This window comes from Saccostrea cucullata, unplaced genomic scaffold, assembly GCF_032062105.1.
Source record: "Saccostrea cucullata isolate Sc308-1 unplaced genomic scaffold, CSIRO_AGI_Scuc_v1 ctg15866, whole genome shotgun sequence".
Classification (NCBI taxonomy): domain Eukaryota; kingdom Metazoa; phylum Mollusca; class Bivalvia; order Ostreida; family Ostreidae; genus Saccostrea; species Saccostrea cuccullata.
The window spans coordinates 1-20,971 of NW_026929246.1; the positions used below are offsets into that span (position 1 = coordinate 1).

At 32.5% G+C, this 20,971-nt stretch overlaps 1 protein-coding gene and 1 long non-coding RNA gene across 2 annotated transcripts; one reads left to right on the forward strand and one right to left on the reverse strand.

Moving 5' to 3' along the window:
* Positions 1–7,083: 7,083 nt before the first annotated feature.
* On the forward strand, positions 7,084–10,520 carry LOC134280214 (uncharacterized). Its single transcript, XR_009994861.1, has 4 exons — positions 7,084–7,189; positions 7,472–7,576; positions 7,891–8,053; positions 10,427–10,520. It is a non-coding gene; the product is annotated as an uncharacterized LOC134280214 (long non-coding RNA).
* A 1,460-nt stretch (positions 10,521–11,980) lies between these two features.
* Positions 11,981–16,966, reverse strand: LOC134280215 (uncharacterized). The gene is made up of 4 exons (XM_062762631.1): positions 16,758–16,966; positions 15,682–15,891; positions 14,449–15,039; positions 11,981–13,925 (listed from the first exon to the last, which is right to left on the reverse strand). Exons 1-4 carry the CDS (start codon positions 16,903–16,905, stop codon positions 12,103–12,105), a joined length of 2,772 nt encoding a protein of 923 aa, XP_062618615.1. The 5' UTR covers positions 16,906–16,966; the 3' UTR covers positions 11,981–12,102.
* Positions 16,967–20,971: the final 4,005 nt, after the last annotated feature.

The following is a 20,971-nucleotide window of genomic DNA, read 5'->3' on the forward strand; positions in this document are numbered from 1 at the left end:
AAGACTGATTTTAACTTAAATCATTTTTGATATAAGAATATAGTAAGTTTTCGAAGGCGACAGAAAATTTGAGAATATTCTAACTAAACGTATGGTTAATGTACGTCGAATTTCTTTTTTGTCTTGTCTTTTTTCATTTACATGCGCATGACCTAGTTCTAGACCTTTGTTATGGGCAGCGGAAAGGGCAAAAATTACAATAATAAGAAAACAAACAATTATTTTATTTCAATAACCATAAAAACTTAACAAATGATATACAAGGCATAATCAACAGACCTTTTCGCAGAACAAATATACATAAAAGCAAAACCAACGAACACGTTCGTAACAAACATACATGAAGGCAAAACCAACGACCATATTTGCAGTACAAACGTACATAAAAACACGACAAACGAAAAAAACTTAACCAACGTGCACGCGGTAAATCTAGTCTTCCCGACTACCGGCTCCCGACGGTCCCGTTTTCGTTTTTTTTCTTGCCGATTTCTCTTTTGTCGGCGCACAGAAAGTCTTCACACTTCTCAGGCAAATTTCTAGGTTTAAAAAAATTCAACTTTAACAAAGAAGATGGGCGCATTTGGCGAGTAATCTGCAGGAATCATTTGTACGAAACATTTATGGTTTAAATGTCCATGATTTGGTTGGCTGAACATAGCTGGTTAGATTTTTCAAGCTCGTCCATAGGTTTTTTTTTTCATTTAGTTTGAAAGACCGTGTGCAATTGTAACATTTATGTCCGTTTTTCCTGGGGGGGGGGGGGGGGGGGGGGGTACTGTAACATACTAATGTTTCACAAAAAATAAACACCTAAAATACTTAATGCATAGATGCATGATACATGTACATTATAGAATAGAAGATTAGATTCTGAATTGATTTCGCTCGATAACCAAACTGAACCAAAATTTTCTGATTCAAAATTTTAATACAAAGGTACATAATATGGAAACTGACAAAATAAATGGTTGTTTACATGAAAAATTAACGCCCCATGCCAGACTCGAACCAAAAACTTTACGTTTCGAGTGCAGTGAACAGGTAGCCCAACTTACTGAGCTATCACCGCTACACGTATACCAATAATTTTAAAAGGACAAAGAAGCACCACATTCACACATTTGGATTTTTTGGGAAAAGTTAATTTTTCGTGGTCTCTGGGTCTTCTCTCCATTTTTTAAAAAAGTGTATTCGTTTCTTTAAATTTAAATACACACGAATAACGTTTCAAAATCGTGGAGAGAAGACCCAGAGATAGAAAATTTTTAGAAAAACGTGTCTAAAAATGTACCTTTTTGTACCAAATGTCTGATCTGGCCAATTTTCAAGTTATTTTTTAGCTAATCAGAGCTAAATTTCAGGAAAATATTTTCCTTTCCTGTTGCACAGGAACCCGATAAATAAAAAAAATGTTAAAATTTCATGTGACATGTCGATAAAATTTTCACTTTTCAAGTACGCCCAGATTCCTGCCGAATGCCCATCAAAAGCGCCCACGTTCTTTGCATATTTATTACTGAATCAGCAGTATCATCTGCCAAAAGCGGTAAATCTCGTACCCAGCTATAAATGCGAAAAACACTGAAAAAAGGACACAAATGTTTTCGTAGAATCGCGATTAAAAACAACAAACTGAGGTACAGTTTATATTTTTTAATAAATGAAAACCCTCATTTACATGCTAGATAATTTGTGTGCACAGAAACTCCCCCACACATTTTTAGCTCACCTGAGCCGAAGGCTCAAGTGAGCTTTTCTGATCACATTTTGTCCGGCGCCAGTCTGTCCGTCTGTCTGTCTGTCTGTAAACTTTTCACATTTTCGACTTCTTCTCAAGAACCGCTGGGCCAATTGCGATTAAACTTTCCACAAAGCATCCTTGGGTAAAGGGGATTCAAGTTTGTTCAAATGAAGGGCCGAATCATTATTCAAGGGGAGATAATTGGGAATTAATAAAAAATTGGTTGCATGTTTTAAAAATCTTCTTCTAAAGAACCACTGTGCCAGAAAAGCTGAAACTTATGTGGAAGCATCCTCAGGTAGTGTAGATTTAAGTTTGTTCATATCATGACCCCCAGGGGTAGGGCGGGGCCAAAATGGCCGACCAAAGTTTTACATAGAACTATATAGGAAAATTCTTTAAAAAATATTCTTCTCAAGAATGACAAAGCCATATTTCATTATTTTTATATGGAAGCATCCCCAGGTAGTGTAGATTCTAGTTTTTTTCAAATTATGACCCCTGTGGGTAGGGCGGTGCCAAAATGGCCGACAATAGTTTTACACAGAAAAATATAGGAAACTTCTTTAAAAATCTTCTGCTAAAGAATGACAAAGCCATAATTCATCATATTTATATGGAAGCATCCTTAAGTAGTGCAGATTCAACTTTGTTCAAATCATATGACCCCCGTGGGTAGGGCGGGGCCAAAATGGCCGACCATAGTTTTACATAGAAATATATAGGAAAATTCTTAAAAAATCTTCTCAAGAATGACAAGGCCATAATTTATCATATTTATATGGAAGTATCCTCAGGTAGTGTAGATTCAAGTTTGTTCAAATCATGACCCCTGGAGCTAGGGGGGGGGGGGGCAAAATGACCTACCAAAGTTTTACATAGAAATATAAATTGGAAAATTCTTTAAAAATCGTCTGCTAAAGAATGACAAAGCTATAATTCTTCATATTTATATGGAAGCATCCTCAGGTGGTGTAGATTCACGTTTATTCAAATCATGACCCCTGTGGGTAGGGCAGGGCCAAAATGGCCGACAATAGTTTTACAAATAAATATATAGGAAAATTCTTTAAAAATCTTGTTCTCAAGAATGACAAAGCTATAATTCATCATATTTATATGGAAGCATCATCAGGTAGTGTAGATTCTAGTTTTTAGCTCTTCTGAGCCAAAGGCTCAAAGAGCTAATGCTGTGGCCATTTGTGCGGTGTGCGTCGTGCGGTGTGCGTTAACTTTTTAGAAAATGGGCCATAACTCAAGAACCCCTTGGCCAATAAGTGTCAAATTTGTCACAGGGTATCCTTGGCCTAAGGGCTACCTTATATACTAAAATAAGGGTTGGGACCCTTAAACAAGGGGAGATAATCAAGAAAACAAAACCAAAAGTACTGGTTGCTAAAAAATCTTCTCCATAACCACCAGGCAGATTTTCACCAAACTAACATGCAAGGATCTGAGGATATGTTGAAGATTAAAAATTGTTCAAGGCATGACCCTGGGGCAAAGGGCGTGGTCTCAAGGTCACTTCAAAGTTACCTAAATTTACAAATAATAAAAATGTTTATATTTTGCTTACTATTAGGACTAGGATCATCAAATCTTGTAAGTTGATGCATCTCAGGACATCACATCATGTTAACTCAAAAGTAGGTCACGGTGACCTACTTTTTAAATTTTGTAAGCATTTGTTTTCAAATTGATTTCAAGGCATATTTCAGGCATTTTAAGGCGTATGATCATCAAACTTTGTCAATTGATGCATCTTGGGTCCTTGAACAACGTCAGCTTAAAAGTAGGTCACCGTGACCTACTTTTTGAACTTTATGACTAGTTCTTTTTAAAACATTTAATCCAATTATTTCAGACACTGAGAGGTTTAGAATCATCAAATCTTGTAAATTGATGCATCTTGGGACCTTAAAACATATTTATGAAAAAGTAGGTCACCGTGACCTAATTTTTGAATTTTGCAGGCATTTGTTTATGAATTGTTTAAAAGGCATATTTTGATTACCTTCAGATCTAGGATTATCAAACTTGGTCAGGAGATGCGTCTTGTGACTTTAAAAAATGTCGACCAAAATAAAGGTCACGGTGACCTACTTTCAACATTTTATGGCTATATTTTAGTATCTTAGGAATTTATTGGCTTAGAATCATCAAACTTTGTGAGTTGATGCGTCTTAGGTTTTCGGAGAGTGACGACCAAAAAGTAGGTCACGGTGACCTACTTTTGACATATTATGGCTTTATTTAAGTATCTACGGTACTTATTGGCTTAGAATCATCAAACTTTGTAAGTTGATGAATCTTGGGTTTTCGGAGAATGATGTCCAAAAAGTAGGTCACTGTGACCTACTTTCGACATTTTAAAGCTATATTTTAGTATCTTAGGTATTTATTGGCTTAGAATTATCAAACTTTGTGAGTTGATGCATCTTGGGTTTTCGGAGAGTGACGACCAAAAAGTAGGTCACGGTGACATACTTTTGACATTTTATGGCTTTATTTAAGTATCTACGGTACTTATTGGCTTAGAATCATCAAACTTTGTAAGTTGATGAATCTTGGGTTTTCGGAAGATGATGTGCAAAAAGTAGGTCATGGTGACCTACTTTCGACATTTTATGGCTTTATTTAAGTATCTTAGGTATTTATTGGCTTAGAATCATCAAACTTTGTGAGTTGATGCGTCTTAGGTTTTCGGAGAGTGACGACCAAAAAGTAGGTCACGGTGACTTACTTTAAACATTTTATGGCTTTATTTAAGTATCTCTATGGTACTTATTGGCTTAGAATCATCAAACTTTGTAAGTTGATGCATCTTGGGTTTTCGGAGAATGATGTCCAAAAAGTAGGTCACGGTGACCTAATTTTTGACATTTAAGGCTTTATTTAAGTATCTACGGTACTAACTGGTTTAACTTTGTTTGTTGATGCATCTTTGGTTTTTAGAGATTGTCAACCAAAAAGTAGGTCATGGTGACCTACTTTTGAATATCTCAAGGACTTATTGGCTTAGAATCATCAAACTTTGTAAGTTGATGCATCTTGGGTTTTCGGAGAATGATGTCCAAGAAGTAGGTCACGGTGACCTAATTTTTGACATTTAAGGCTTTATTTAAGTATCTACAGTACTAACTGGTTTAACTTTGTTTGTTGATGCATCTTTGGTTTTTAGAGATTGTCAACCAAAAAGTCGGTCATGGTGACCTACTTTTGAATATCTCAAGGACTTATTGGCTTAGAATCATCAAACTTTGTAAGTTGATGCATCTTGGGTTTTCGGAGAATGATGTCCAAGAAGTGGTCACAGTGACCTACTTTTAAAAATCTCAAATACTTATTGGCTTAGAATCTTCAATCTTTGTTTATTAATGCATCTTGAGTCTTCAGAAAACTTCAATCTTAATATAGGTCACTGTGATGTACTTATGGTTTTTTATAGCTTTATTATTAAAAATATTTTCAGTCCTAATTGGCTAAGAATCATCAAACTTTGTCAGTTGATGCAACTTGGGTCTTAGGATACTCAGGGTTAGAGGCTTCAAATAGAAGTGATAGATTTTACAACCCCTGCGAAATGATATTCATGATTTTAAGAACCTTTATGAGTTGTTCATAATTGTTCATGAATGGTTCTTAAAGGATTCTTAACATAGAAGTAGTTCATGAATAAAATTCATGAAAACATTCATAATTCATAGTTCATGAACATTTGATGAATCTTTATGAACATGAATGGGATCTTTAATTTTTTTCCATTTTCAATTTAAATCTCAGACATAAATTAATCTCACACATTTTTTTATTTCATCATGTTCATGAACATTCATGATTATTCATGAATTGATATTTTCTTTACATTCTTTTATTAAAAAAATTCTAACGAGTCAAAAATCAAAGATTTGCTAGTTGTTAAGTTACATTTTAATACTCGACATCACCATTTGCAAACAAAATTTACAATTCTTGGATAAAAATTTTAAAAATAATGGTTACCATTCTTAGTATAAGATATTGTACATTTAGTTGTTATATTAAGATGCCCATGGTACAAAAGTATATTAAATATAAATTGGATTCAGATATTTGTCAGAAATGTTTTTACATGATTTCTCTAAATAATGCCCTGGCATTTCAGCAAAAATCATAAATGAAAACCTACCACAATAAAAGTAAATAATTAAAGCATTTTCAAACTGTTTAGATACGTGCTTAGTGTGGATCTTACTCATTAACCCCTTCACTTCCGTACCGGTCAAATTGACCGGTGGCGCGTTAAAACACGACTTCGCGAAACTAAGATCTCCGTATCTATTTTATGGTAGCATGAAGGTATATAAACTATATATCATCTTTTTGGAAATTTTCTCTACTTTTAAAATATCTAAAAAGATTATGTCTTGATTGCCGGTATTTAATCGATTTAACGTTGTGAAGACAAACGTGACTTTATGAAAATGGCGTAATTTTCCAAAGCAATTGCCGATTTTCCAGACGATTGGCATTCTTTTCCAGATAAACTTTATAAAGAAAGTATGATATATTCTTAAAGAATTTTTTCTCTGCTTTTAAAATATGTAAAAATTATTGTTATTACTTTAAAGCATATTTTAAAAACAAGAATTTTCTTGCACTTATGTGTATTTTCTCGATTTTATTCGTAATGTTTAAACAAAGCTCAGTTTTATGTTCATTTCTGTGTTGAAATAGGGAAAACAAAATAAAGCTGTTAAAAGTACACAAAATTTCCTTTCCAACAAGTCCTTACAGGCCTTCTTACGCTCAGTATTTTCTTAATTACGATAATTTGAATTTGTGACCTTCGCATAGTTTTTATGGAAAAATCGGTCAATATTTACATGTAACGTCAAGGTCGATATTGTTGCGTCGTACTCGAAACAACAAATTCTTTTATAAGACTTTTTTGACCATTTAAATATATTTTTACTGAAATAAATGCATAATACAAAAAAATAGATTTCAAAAAACAAATATATACTATCGTTCTGTCTTTTGTGTGAAGTGAAATGTTAATTTATTCATCTACATGTAATGATGTACATATTTCATGTTGTGATATAATATACAATGTTGATAAAAATTGTAGATCGATTCCCTAAACGCCGATCTTTACTAAAAAAAAAAAATCAGATTTAATATTGTTGTATCTTGTTAATATACCGTATACTTAATTTGCAATTTAATTAGGTCTATATTGGCATGAAATTTAACAAATTACAAAAACTCGCATTATAAATAAATACGACTTATCAATGTATGAGTTGATACGAATTGCAATACACGTGTTTCCGCTATTGGTAGCAGTATAAACAACAACACGATGGCGATCCGAAGAACGTCAATTTTCATGATTATTTCACGACGAAGATCATCACATCAATGAATCAAATAATACGGACATGCTTTTGGTATTAGCAGGTGAGAATACGTGTATTTTGACTGAATAGTTTAAGTTTAAAACGCAATTAGTTCACGTTCAAAAGAAAACTAAATGTACACTTACTATAAATAGATCTTCATATTTCAGTGTGCATATTTCGTATTGTTCAGCCAGTTTTGTGTTGCTTTTAAACGTTGATGCTATTGACAATCACTCGAAAGTTCAAAGTAAAATCAAAGTTGCCATAATTATAATGGATAGTTGTTTTCAATATGTGTGTACCAGTGTGTACATGTACCACTTTCACATTGAATTTTTAGGGTGCTGGCACCATATGCAACAATACTTTCATCTGTGAATACCCACTTGCTAAGCCCACCATGAACTACGAAGACTAATTGATATGTAAGGACACCAATTAACAGGTAAATTTTTGTTTTGGTATTGAAAATTTCTGGATTTCTAAAATTTCAAAAATAAAGTCAAATTTCATTTGGTGTCATTCTCATGATATTGCATTCATACAATTTTATAAACATTTGATTTAATTATTTCAAAGAATAAGCGTTTAAACACATAATACTTATGATGCTTGATTATTCATACAAACACATTATTTAAACACGTAATATCTATTTGAATGAATGCCGAGATATGGAACAAGCTGTTATAGACTGCTGTTGTATTTCCAATCTGCATAAAGTATGTGGTTAAAATTTCCATTTTCTCAATTTTTCAGACACTTTCCCATTATCGTACATCACATACATGGGTGGTCAAACTCACTGGATGGTTTATCAACACTCCCATGCTCATGAACAGCCTTGCCCCAGGAATTTTGCCCTGAAGTAACATTGCAGTCTATTGTTTCCATTCTTTTTACAACCCTGGCAGCCATGCAGGTATGCAATCTATGAAAGCCATGAAGGGACATAGAATTTTTAAAAATTTATAAAAGTAAACCGAGTTCACGATTTATACAATCCGTTCTCTCGGATTGACAATCTTTCATAACAAATTGCCAATTCATTCTCGCAGATTATCAATCCGTTCCCTCAAATTACTCTTAGTTTAAATGATTCGTTTCCTCGGAATATAAACCCTTCCCATGATTTCATTAAAATTATTTATCTGTACATATCGGATATGGTAATAAATGTTTAAAGAATAGAATATTGTAATATTTTACACCCTACCTTTTATTACATATTACGGTCTAAAATGAGAAAAATACATGAACATTTTCAAATCCATATGCTAGTACTGATATTTGTACAACAAAAAATCTTAGAGGTTTTTGTGTTAAGTGTATATTAGAATAAATGAAAGTCCTAAATAGTAAAAGTGAATATGGGTCCTGTGTAATCATAATATTTCTAAAATAAATATATGTTGAATACGTAATATCGCGATTACCTCGCAGTTATCTAACTTACTACCGCTCTCTTGCAGGGGAGTCGAGAAAGAAGCTTAAATCTCACGAGATTACTGGGGCACATGGCATTGTTTACAGTAGTGACAATCGTATGATTTGAACAATTTTATGCCTAAAATACAATGTACATGTATTGCCAAGAGTTGAATTCCAAATAGTAGATTGTCAAATAAGGAAAGTTTAAGGCAAAAAAAAATTAATTTCTTGGTTCTCAGGCCCTCCCTCATCTCTTCCAAGAGTGCCTCATTGACCCTTTTTATTGCTAAATCAATAAAATATAAATACCAAATCACCTCCCTCATCAATTTTTGAGGTTTTGTACAATGTAAAAAGCTGCCTCATCATGTTTTGGGGGCAATAAAAAAAGAAAATAAAATGCCTCCCTCCCTCATCATATTTCTTGAAAAAAGGCCTGAGAACCAAGTAATTAACTTTGCATGGCCTAAATTATTTTATTGGCTTTAAAATGCAGCGATTTTCAGTGAAAATTGAATTAGAAGAGCCCGCTTCGTTAAAAATATCGTTAAAAATGTAACAATTTAGGATTAGTTCATCTCAAAAATTAATTACGCGAGTTCAGCGATTGTTAAGCAAGGTATTCCACCAGGATTTTTTACTTATCTGTCCTTATGAATTCTACAATGATCAATCTTGCATTATATTCAATAGCACATTTGTCCCCAGCCAACAGACGTTCCCTACCTCCATTGCTAAAGAGTTTCGCTAAGTTAATCAATCGCGATATCAAGTATTAGTTATGAAAGAGGTTGGAAATGACCGGTTGCTGAAACAAAATAAATAGAACGCACAAATTGATTATAATGGTTGAATGTATCTGTACGTATATGTTATGAAATTCAAGAGCACAGATTGCCAAAATCATAAGACTGACGTTGTAACAAATCAGATCTTGAATTATTAATCTGTGAAAACGAATTACCAGTATGTAATTCGAGATCTCAAATTATGAATCAAGGGGGCGAATAAGTAATCCCTAAGATCGGATTGTGTAATTCGAGATCTCGAATTATAAATCGATGGAACGATTTAGTAATCCATGGGATTGGATTGTTTAATTCAAGATCTCATTTTTTACTTTTTTGAAAATTGATGTGTCCCTTCATGGCTTTCATAGCAATCTAATTAATCTATTTAAGAACCCTCTATACACTGACGAAAAATGTTTTTTGGACTTTGAGAAAATTATATCGTGTAAAGGAGGCTATTTTGAAATACTTTTTCTAATATAGGGATGTTCTTTATCCGAAAAATTGAAGACAGTGAAGTAATGACAAAGAAAAATTGCTTTTGATTATTCAAATGGAGAAAATACATGCAAATAAAGTTTACAATTACTCTATCTTGGTTTAACATAATGTTTAAAATACATGTATTTATTTAAAATTTTGTCATACAGTGCAGATTACAATTTATTCTTTTTTATGTCAAATGGTGGGTCAGTCTAACTACACGCAAGTACCCTGAAATTAGGATGCAGTGTAGAGAGGGTCCTTAAATTAGATCTTCCATCCACTGCCAGATTTTTTCATATGTTGTGATAGCGTAAACAGAGGCTTTAGTCAGATTGCCATATATGCTATTTGTTTTAGTTCAGTAATTTTACCATGATGGTTTACTACAAGGTTGTTGAATTATCAGTCCTGATACATTGACTTAGTAATATCATTTAACTACTTGAATCATATAATAAATACAATATTAATTTTAAAAGGAAAATCAAATAAATGTAGTAATTTTAGCATTCTTAATTTTATTTATAAATGTAAATTCATATACACAATGACATGTATCTGTTTCAAAATATATAAATCTTTTACAGGATAGAAGCTGATCACTTGTACTTGACAGCAAATAATAATGTCTTGGACAAGTCAAAGAATTTCCTCCAGTCTTACAGAGAAATGACAGTTGATAAAAGATTAGAATGGTGGATACAAAGTAAAAATGTTCTTCAACATTTTGTTGAAGATTTCAGTCTGACTTGGAATTCATCTGACAATATTTCTGGATTTGTATATTTGGATATAAACGTCACAATTTCAACTTATTGACTAAACAGTTTTGCATTAAATATTGCCAATGCTATGTATTATTATTATTTCCCTCCAAGATAACATGTCAGGTCTTTATTCTAACCCTTAAGCTCTGTTATACCAGAAAAATCTTGTAATGAAATCAATTAGTTTATTTTTTCTTGTTAGATTAAATCCATGAAAATAAAGATTATTTTTAATGGCATCAAGAGAATGGATTTTTTTGTTTAACAAAAAGATTGTATACATGTTTTGCTAGGGGTTTGTAAGAAGCAGACCAGAATTCTTTGCTTGCAAATTTTGTCGTTTGCCATTTTTATCATGTCAACTATTAGATGTTTTATCCATGATTGAAGCATTTCAAAATTGATATTTACTTACAATTTAAAGCAGAATTCTGTACTGATATGACCTTGATCCCCTTAAGAACAAGAGTCAAGGTCAATTTTTAATACAAAAATGTTATTTCATCTTTATGGCCCATATCTTGCATACAATATCATGAAATATACAAAAAGTGTCGAGAATGTGTCCAGAATGTGAAATAACAAACATGTATATAGCCAAAAACTTTAAAAAGTTGTTGCTTAGCAACCACTTAAAGGTCATTAAACAGATATTTGAACTAATATGATGCATGGATATTGCAGTTCTGATCCCTTTTTGAGAGTATATTCAGAATTTTCCATTTCGACATCCATTGTGTAAAATTATGGCAAGAATATTGAAAAGTGTTGAAAAAAATTGATGAAACTTTTGCACTTATTTGACCTTTGACCTCCTAAAAATAGTTCTAATAAGGTCAAACTTTAAGACAATTTATCTGCTGTTCATCCCTTGTAATGTTATGACCTCACATCTAACTTTTATATGTGCTGAGATGCATAAATGTGTCTAGGATGAGTAATAAACGAAAATTCTTGCCCGAAAATTAAAAAATTCTGGGTTGCTAAGCAACCGCTTTTAAGTAGTTATATGCAGAATTGAAAAAAAAGTTTATATGTTTCATGTAGTACAGTATCATGCTCTTTTGTGAGTATATTCAAAATTTCCTATTTCAACATGCATCATAGTAAATATTTAGCTTGAAGATTAAAAAGTATCAAAAAATCCCATAAAATTTTGCACTTAATTGACCTTTGACCTCCATTTTTACTAATAAGGTCAGTTGTTGAGTATCTGAATAGTCATAAAATATCATCTCTAAGACATTCCCTACAAAATGGTATGCAATATACCTAGCTTTCTCCTTGAATAAAAAAGTTGGAAATAATTTAATAATGTCATATCAAAAAGCCTCCCAAATCACCTAAAATGTGCCGGTAGAGAAAGGGTTAAGGTAGATACATAAAATCCCAGGACAATACATCATGTCTATTTATATTATTGATAATAAGAAGCCTTATTATACACACAAGTACACGAATAATTTCATCTCCCTAACTGCTTTTTTGCCTCTGTATCACTTGAAAATAGCATGTCCATGGGTATTAGGAGCTTTCACAACAAATTTTTCAATGTTAATATCTTTTACATTAATAAACCAAACATTGTCCAGTAGATGATCAGCCAAAACCAAATCATATGTATCTTCTATAGTCGCAATTTGAAAATGTTTGCCAGCATGAGAGGATCCCAAACCCCATGGTTGTAAATGTAATGGTTGCACAAAAGCAAATACTAGTTTTGTTTGTGTGTGTAAGACAAAATACTGGACAAAGACATATCTGTTATATTTTGTAATATACACATGACAACATCTCCTCTTCATTCGAGTGTAACTGTTTGAATACATTTTTTTGCCATCAAGTTGGATTCTATCAACTTTCTTGATATCAGAAATTTCCTGTGTTCGTACATCCAATATGTTTAAAATTATATATTTATGATGTTCATCAGAAATTTCTTGTATGGCCCCAGCAATTTCACAGTTTGACATACTTTTCAATTTCCAGCTTCTTCTTTCCTTTGTACTGGTATTTAAATGAAGACTGTTACGCAGTAAAGTTTGAGCTTCTTTAATTTTCATGATTTGATGTGTCACATTACCTGTGCCATGTACTGCTTTTGTTATCATGGAGTTGCAATCTTCAAAGGGGAAACAACTCCAGGCCCAAAGAGGACCCATCAGACGAACATAGTAAGTGTAATGTGTTCCTATGTTATGTACATTCAGTCCACATGTTCCCTCTGGGTATAAAGTGCAAAACTGTCTGAAAAACATTTCTAAAACAGTTTCTGCTCTTTCTAAATCCTCTCCTGTTATCTGGTCTTTTAAAAGCAAGTATACTCCTTCTGAAAGAAGAGCAAAATGCTCTAAAAAGATTTCTGGTAAGATTCCCTGCAGACAAGGAACACCATAATATAAAAGCCAAGCTTGTAACTCAGTTGCCTTAAAATGATTATAATTTTTTTCAAGGTCCCTTGGTAACCTTTCCATACACTGGGGTGGTTGTATTCCAGTCATTCGTTTTGATATCGTTTTCAATTTTTTCCCCACAAAATAGGGATTTTTACTTTCTGTTGGAGATAACCATTTATGCAACAATGATTTTGTCACTCCTAGAAGCGCACCATGCATATAATCTGGAGGACTACCTGCCACAACATCAAAATCTTTAAGGTTGAGCAAGGCTGAATTACCTTTAAATCCCTTTATGCGATTGACACTGGTACTATTTTTCATACACATGGTGACTGTCTCTTGATTTCGTGTAGGATAAGGATTTTCTCTGTAAGGAAAACTTCTGCAATGTCCCTTACCGTGTTTAACAACTTTTCCTGGTTCTTCGCATGTGATACAGGACTCACTGCCATTATACTGAGTCATATTTAAAAGGGATGATTTTGCAGGTAAATCATATGTCCCACACAACACTTTCAATTTTACAGTGGTCTCTCTGTCATCCAGATCAAGAACAATACCATTTTCATACAGGTCATTAAAGATAGCACACAATGGTTCCAAATATTGCATCATAGGAGGTTTTCCCTTGCCTTGCCAAATTCCTGCTAAAATGATGTTTTCCCTTGCAAACCGGAGACTTGGTGTCATTTCATTTATGGCTATGAAAACTGGCCAAAGTTGTATTTTAGATGATGAATAAAGACTAAGTCCATCTGTGTTTATCAGTGCAGTTATATTGTTGTTCATATCTAAAAAACTTCCTTCAGATGATAACGCCTTGTATACTTGGCCATCTGTTATATCTGTTAAAATGAATGGGTTTTCCAGGTGTCTTTCTCTAATTCTTTCTTTGTTTCCTTTTATGTCATTCCAAATCCCTTAAAAAAAATTATGCTCAATTATAAAATAAGTCATTCAAATATAAGTGCTATCAATTCTTTTGTAGAGTAGGTGTAAGAATTCATTGTATGTTAAAGGTTAGAAATAGAGTATTATAAATTTAAAATTGCTTGTTAATTTCTCATGTATCATGTCCATTGAATTTCTAACATCAAGATCATTCTGTCTTTAAGATTCATGTGGTACATGAATTTCAATGCTTCACACTGGTATATTTATCATCAAGCGTGTGAGGGCTTCATTAAATATGCCAGCGTAAAGCTTTGTAATTCATGTTCTCATGAATCTTCAAAAATAAAATTCATTTCTTAAAAAAACTAATTACTTTTCTGAAACCTAGAACATTTATTGCCCATAAGTACTTATGTTTGATTCTGCCCAAGGTTAAATTTCAAGGTATGGAGAACCATGTACAAATAATCCATCAACACATGCAAGCATACCACAAGATGCTGTTATAAATGTTGGTATACATTTAGCACTAAGATAAGATTTACATACCTGGAGACTGCAATAAATTCTTTAACTGGGTTTTCATGTTTGCATAAACAAAACTAGCACGAGGAAGTTGGGATCCATTCATCCCATGCTTGTACCTAGGACTGTCACATTGTCTGCAATTTGTCACTTCCTGGTTGTCAGGGAAAATGTGGAAACATTTTTCACAATAATGTACTTCATATGCATAGTCTGCATTCAGGTGTTTCCACAAATTATCATACTGTACTTCTTGCAATGGTCTGCAGTCTGGGAATGCCTTCTTCATAGTTAATAAAATATCCTTACTTGAACTTGCAGAAAAATTGTTCCTTAAGAAACAAGACAGCAGCATCATTTCAGTATCTTCATAGTCAACTTTGTCTTTAAGTTCATCAGCTTCACAAGAAAATGAAGAGTTTGAATCTGAAGAATCTGAAATTTCTCTCTCATCTGATGAGGAGTTGAAGCTATCTTCATCCAAACTAGAATAATCTTCGTCAGATTTATCATCATTCTTACATAACTGACTGTCATCATCTTCATATTTCTTAGTATTGTTGTTATCCTCGGTCTGGAAAACATCTGTTTGATTCTCGCAAACCTGATGCATATCTAAAATAGAACATCTAATCAATTGATATTGGTGTTTATTTTGCATGCATACCATGTCTTATTTTTCTTTCAATTGAGAATAATTTAATTTTATTCTTGCCTCTCATTGGTTGATTTCCAAAAAGGAACACATAACATTTTGTATAATCTGCTTCACGGATTATAAAGCGTAAACTGACCCAAAACATATTATACTCGATAATTTGGCCAAGAATTAGAGTCATTCCTTAATTAAACATAAGTAACTATTAAATACATTTATGATAAAAAAAAAGATTAATAAACTAAGTTCAGAATCAGGTACTGGTAATACCATTAGAGAAACATAACTCTTTTTTCACAACACACTGAACACAGCCTGACTAAACAAAATTATCATTTACATATACTGTGGCTTCATTAATATTCGTTGGGCACCAATTTTTTAGGATTTCGTTGTTGAGCAGATCCAGGAGTTTAAATGTTCATTGAATTGAGAAATTGTTATTCATTTGTATAGACAATGCTTTTGTCCACAAATTAATGTATCCTTGAAAACATATGTTTCACAAAATCCATGAAGATTGATTTATTGCAAACAAAAATTAATAAAACCACAGTATGTGAATATTCATTTTTTCAAAAATTGAGAATAAAAATTACCAGAATAGTTTTCTTGGTTCTCAGTTATTATTTCACACTCTATTTCTGACAAAGAAGGCATATTCAATTCATCTCCATCCTGACATTCTTTTTCACCATGTTCACTGACAAAACTATCTGATTCTTTCTTTCGTTTGTAATGCTTGGTACTGCGTGGAACTACAGCATCAGGATTATCAATATATTTCTTCTTAATTCTTTTTTGTGGGCCTGAAATTTTGAAACATATAAATGTTATTCTAATAAAAATATCTCAAATACAACATGTACAATAGTCATGCACAAACTTAATGCATAAATAATATATAAATATGAATTATTAAAGTTTCTTTTATTCTATTTTTTTTAGTAATACAAGGACCTATATGATAAAAAATAAGTTAATGTCTATCATTTATTAAACATGTCAGTGTCATTTTTTAAAGCTATTAACATAAATAAGGGGATAAACAGTGAATTTTAGTGGCTCTGAAATAATTCAATTGACAAGAAAAAGGTTTCTTGGAGCATAAGATTTTATTGTAAAGTAGGTTTATAATAGACACATTGACAAAATATGAGCTTTTAATTGTGGGACTGAGGGACACTTGACCTGGGGTTTCATCCCCCAGATTAGACTCTGAGAGAGTCGATTGTATTATGTGTTGTATGTATATTTTTCATTTTTTAAACTGATGGGCTGTATTGCCCAAAGTTGTATCCTGAATAAACTTATTACCTATTACCTATTAAAAAAAATTCAGGGTGCCTAAAAATTATTTAGGTACTTTGTATCCGACTATCCAATTAACAACAGGTTAGGATGCTTAACATTTAAAAGCAGTGCACTCTGTCTCCTTCTCTTTTTTTTAAATATAATAATAGTACTTTGTTTTCAATGAATTATAAAATAATGTTTGGTACTTTATCAATGCGTATCTAACAGCTGTCTACATCTCTGAACAGAATAAATCATAGAAAGAACGTTCTATCGTTAAAATGATACGGGACTGGTTTAATGTAAGACTAGGCCTAAATCATAAAACCATACACTGTATATATATATTTGTATACTGTATAGACTAAAATAAACTTACTCATATTGTGAGCAGAATGCTGGTGGTACAGTGCCGATCTCTTTGTTGTAAAGTGGCGCTTGCATATGGTGCACTCCATTATTTTCTTTCCATTGCATTCTATTTCAATTAAATTGTTTTGTTTCAAGTCGTTTCCCAAGTCCGCCATGTTTCTACAGTGGGTAACATCGTAATTCGTAACTATGACATTTCACACCCCAATCTAATAGAATCTCCCGTTTTTTACTATTTTGAGTAAGTGCGAACAATACGCCAAAATTTTAATAAAAATCAATTTTACAGAAACAATTTACTTTAAATGAAAAAATGTTGAGGTGTTTTAAGCTCAATGTCGATAATTCTTAGGCGGCCGATTAATTCAGGGAACGATTTGCATAGCAACTTCAATGCAATACTAAAGTCTGCTTTTGATTGGTTGATACGAGGATCGATTTTATAACATCAAATCCGATTAGTCAAAAAGTAAAAAGGGCGCAAATTTTACAAGAAGAGAACATCATGGAGACGAAACATTACGCGCTAATAGAATGGGAGGATAATTATACTAGTATTATTGATGTTGTGACGATTATTTCTCCACGGAAAGAAGTCCATAGATATGAAGAGGGGGAAAAAATCCAAGCAAAATTTCGAGGGACGGTTTACAAAGCTGTTATAAGCAATATAAGTGGTAAGTTGATTTGACTTTTTGAGCAAGCAAAACGCAAAAAGACCAATCACCTCTATTTTAGGCACGGCATAGTAACATTATTTTTATAATAAATTTTTATTTATATATATATTTATGTTAATATTATAAACATTAGTTTATGCAGAAAAAAACACTTATTATTTGAAGGATGTAAGGTGCATCCCTGATAGGTGTTTAACATTTTTAAATAGCAAAAAAAAAAAAAAAAAAGGCCAAAAAAAAAATAGTTTTTGTCCTTTGGTCACCATTATTATTCTTTTAAGTCTGAAGTCTAGAGTTTAAACTAATCTTTCAGACTTTCCCTGTGATTCAACAATTCCTTACTTAAATTCATGCATGTAATTTAATTGAATCATTGGTGCATTTTTTAGAAGACAGAAAATACTTGGAAGATCTGAGAAAAAATGACACATTAAAACATAGATTCTGTACAAGTGAAGATAGAGAAGAAGGTATGTTTATGGAAGACAGTCCTTAATGTATTACTTTTCAAACAACTCTTCAGGCAGGTGAATCTGAAAGTTAATGTGTATCCCTGACTCTGTTTGTTGACTTTTGTGGATTAGATGATAGCCCTCACGTCCCTCAGTGTGAATCCAGATATTATGATTTTACAAATTCATAAATTTTACAAAGTATCACATGAAATACATACCGTTTGTCTATAATTTCATACAGATCCCTATAATTTCATACAGATCCCCAAATTTATGGAAATCTAATTAGTACTTGTTTGCATTTACAAACTTGTGAATTACTTACTGCTTATTAAGCTTCATCAAATACAATTACCAAAATTCTGTACTGAATGCAATCTAGGCCTAGAAAAAAGATATGTTTGTTTCCGCTTTCCCCACCGACCCTTATTTATAGTGCCGACCCTAAATTTTTTTTTTAATACTTTAGTCCCATGACAGCCATGAGGTGCAGGATTTCACCCAGGGAATCATAGTCTCCAATTTTGCAAGACAGAAAGAAGTTTGAGTCACAGAAATGCTTGAAAACACCATTTCTTTTGTCATTAATGTTACTTCTATACACATTATTGATTAAAGAAGTAAAAAAAAAAAAAAAAAGGATTTGCCTACCTACCTACCTACCGGTATAGAAATTAGGTCATGATTTTCAATTCGTGTATCATTGGGTCTTTTTCCTCTGTAACTGAAATCCGAGATAATTTCCAATTCTCTTAAGTTAACATTTGATTGGATAATTCAAAGGTCACCAGGAGATGACCCCGAATGGGGTTTCTTCAGATCCTTGTGTAGCGATCTATGTGAGCGGATCAAAGGATCTGATTTTAATCAGATTGGCGCATGCTCTGTAACTAATTTTGTTTTGTTTTTGTTTTTTTTTTTTAATCTTTTATGCCCCTCTTAAGAGAATGGGAGCATATCACTTTGCTGCTGTCAGTTTACCACCATTTCCATTCATTTCCTTTGGAGAGGTTGCATACATTGAAATTAATTTTTGGTATACTTAGAGAGTCATCTAATGAATATCGAGGTCAAGGTCTACTTTGGGTATGATTGAGGCACAATGCTGTCCCTTGGACTTATAAAAATTTCCAATTCATAAAGGGAGGGAGATCTAAGTGTTTTACAAACATCTCTTGTTTATTTTCTTCATACTTAAGTTGAAATGTTGCTGCAGCAATAGAAATAAATTAAAACATATTCACTGAAAATAGATAAATGTATGTAATAACGAACCCATTTAAATTAAATTATTTAAATATTAATAACAATTATTATATTATCCAGTTCTTATGTACAAATTAATTTTTTCTTATAGCGTCAGCACCAACTCATAAAAATGTTAGGATTACACCTAAAAAGGTACCTAAGCCATCCCCTCCCTCATCAACACCAAAAAAAGGTAAATAATAATTCTCTTATATTGCATCTTAAATTCAAGCAAAATTTCATGTTTTCATGCAGAATGATCATGCGCACCATGTTAATTCATTCAGATTATTTTTTTCTTATAGCGTCAGCACCAACTTTTCTTCAAAATGTAAGAGTTACACCTAAAAAGAGAGATAAGATACCCCCTCCCTCATCAACATCAAAAAAAGGTAAATAAATAATTTTCTCTAATATTACACATATTCAAACAAAAATTCATGTTTTTAGCTGTTAAGCTTTTGACAACTAATACCTAAAGGTACTGCATTCGATCTCCCCATCATATTGAATTATATTTATATTGAGTTCTTTATCACATTCAAGTTGCATGCAGATATAATATTTTAAATCATATTTTCCTTCATAGTGCCGACTTCAACTTCTCATCAAAATAAGAGGACTGTAACACCAAAAAAGATACAGAATCCATCCTCGTCCTCATCAACACCAAACAAAGGTTAAAATAATAAGTTCTCTAATATTACATCGCATTCAAACAAATATTCATGTGTTTAGCTGTTAAGCTTTTGACAACAAAACCTAAAGCTACTTTATCTGATTTCACCATCATATAGTATCTATTTATAATAGTTCACCATTTACCTAGGTCTTATATTAATTTTTTTTTTCTTCATTTTAGCGCTGACACCAACTTCTCATCAAAATAAGAGGACTGTAACACCAAAAAAGATACAGAAGCCATCCTCGTCCTCATCAACACCAAACAAATGTAAATAATAAGTTCTCTAATATTACACCGCATTCAAACAAATATTCATGTTTTTAGCTGTTAAGCTTTTGACAACAAATACCTAAAGCTACTTTATCTGATTTCACCATATTTTATCTGAATATATTAGTCCTTAATTAGATTCAAGTTGCATGCAGAAGGATCACCATTTATCCAGGTCTTATATTTAAATTATTTTTTCCTTCATAGTGCCGACACCAACTTCTCATCAAAATAAGAGGACTGTAACACCAAAAAAGATACAGAAGCCATCTTCGTCCTCAGCAGCACCAAACAAAGGTTAAAATAATAAGTTCTCTAATATTACACCGCATTCAAACAAAAATTCATGTTTTTAGCTGTTGAGCTTTTGACAACAAAACCTAAAGCTACTTTATCTGATCTCCCCATCATACCGTATAGCGGGTTATTTTAGCGAGGTGCTAATTTTGGCTTATTTTGGCGTTTTGATGGTATCCCGCTAAAATTTTAATTGCTAAATAATCAGTACTCTTCTTCATGTTTATATGCAAAGAGCAGAAGCCCTGTTGCAACTAAAATAAATTAAGCCAAAATTATTGGCATACCTTTGAGCATGCAAACCTCCAAATATTACACCTGCCAAGAAAATCCGCTATATGGTATAGTATTACATTTATATTTAGTTCTTTATCACATTCAAGTTGCATGCAATCACCATTTATCCAGGTCTTATATTTGAACTATTTTTTTCTTCATAGCGCTGACACCAACTTCTCATCAAAAGAAAAGGACTGTAACACCAAAAAAGATGGAGAAACCATCCTCGCCCTCATCAAAAGCAAATTCAACAACCAGTAGTAGTAGTTCAGTAACCCCACAGGGAAGTCCAAGTCGCTCGGGTCCT

Bases quoted from the DNA above. Each gene is read 5' to 3' on its own strand.
- LOC134280215 (XM_062762631.1), bottom strand. From the start codon at position 16,905: ATGGCGGACTTGGGAAACGACTTGAAACAAAACAATTTAATTGAAATA. The intron at 15,892-16,757 runs GTAAGTTTATTT...TCAAAATTTCAG, and splicing joins GCATTCTGCTCACAATATGA to GCCCACAAAAAAGAATTAAG. The intron at 15,040-15,681 runs GTAATTTTTATT...GTTCTATTTTAG, and splicing joins GAACCAAGAAAACTATTCTG to ATATGCATCAGGTTTGCGAG.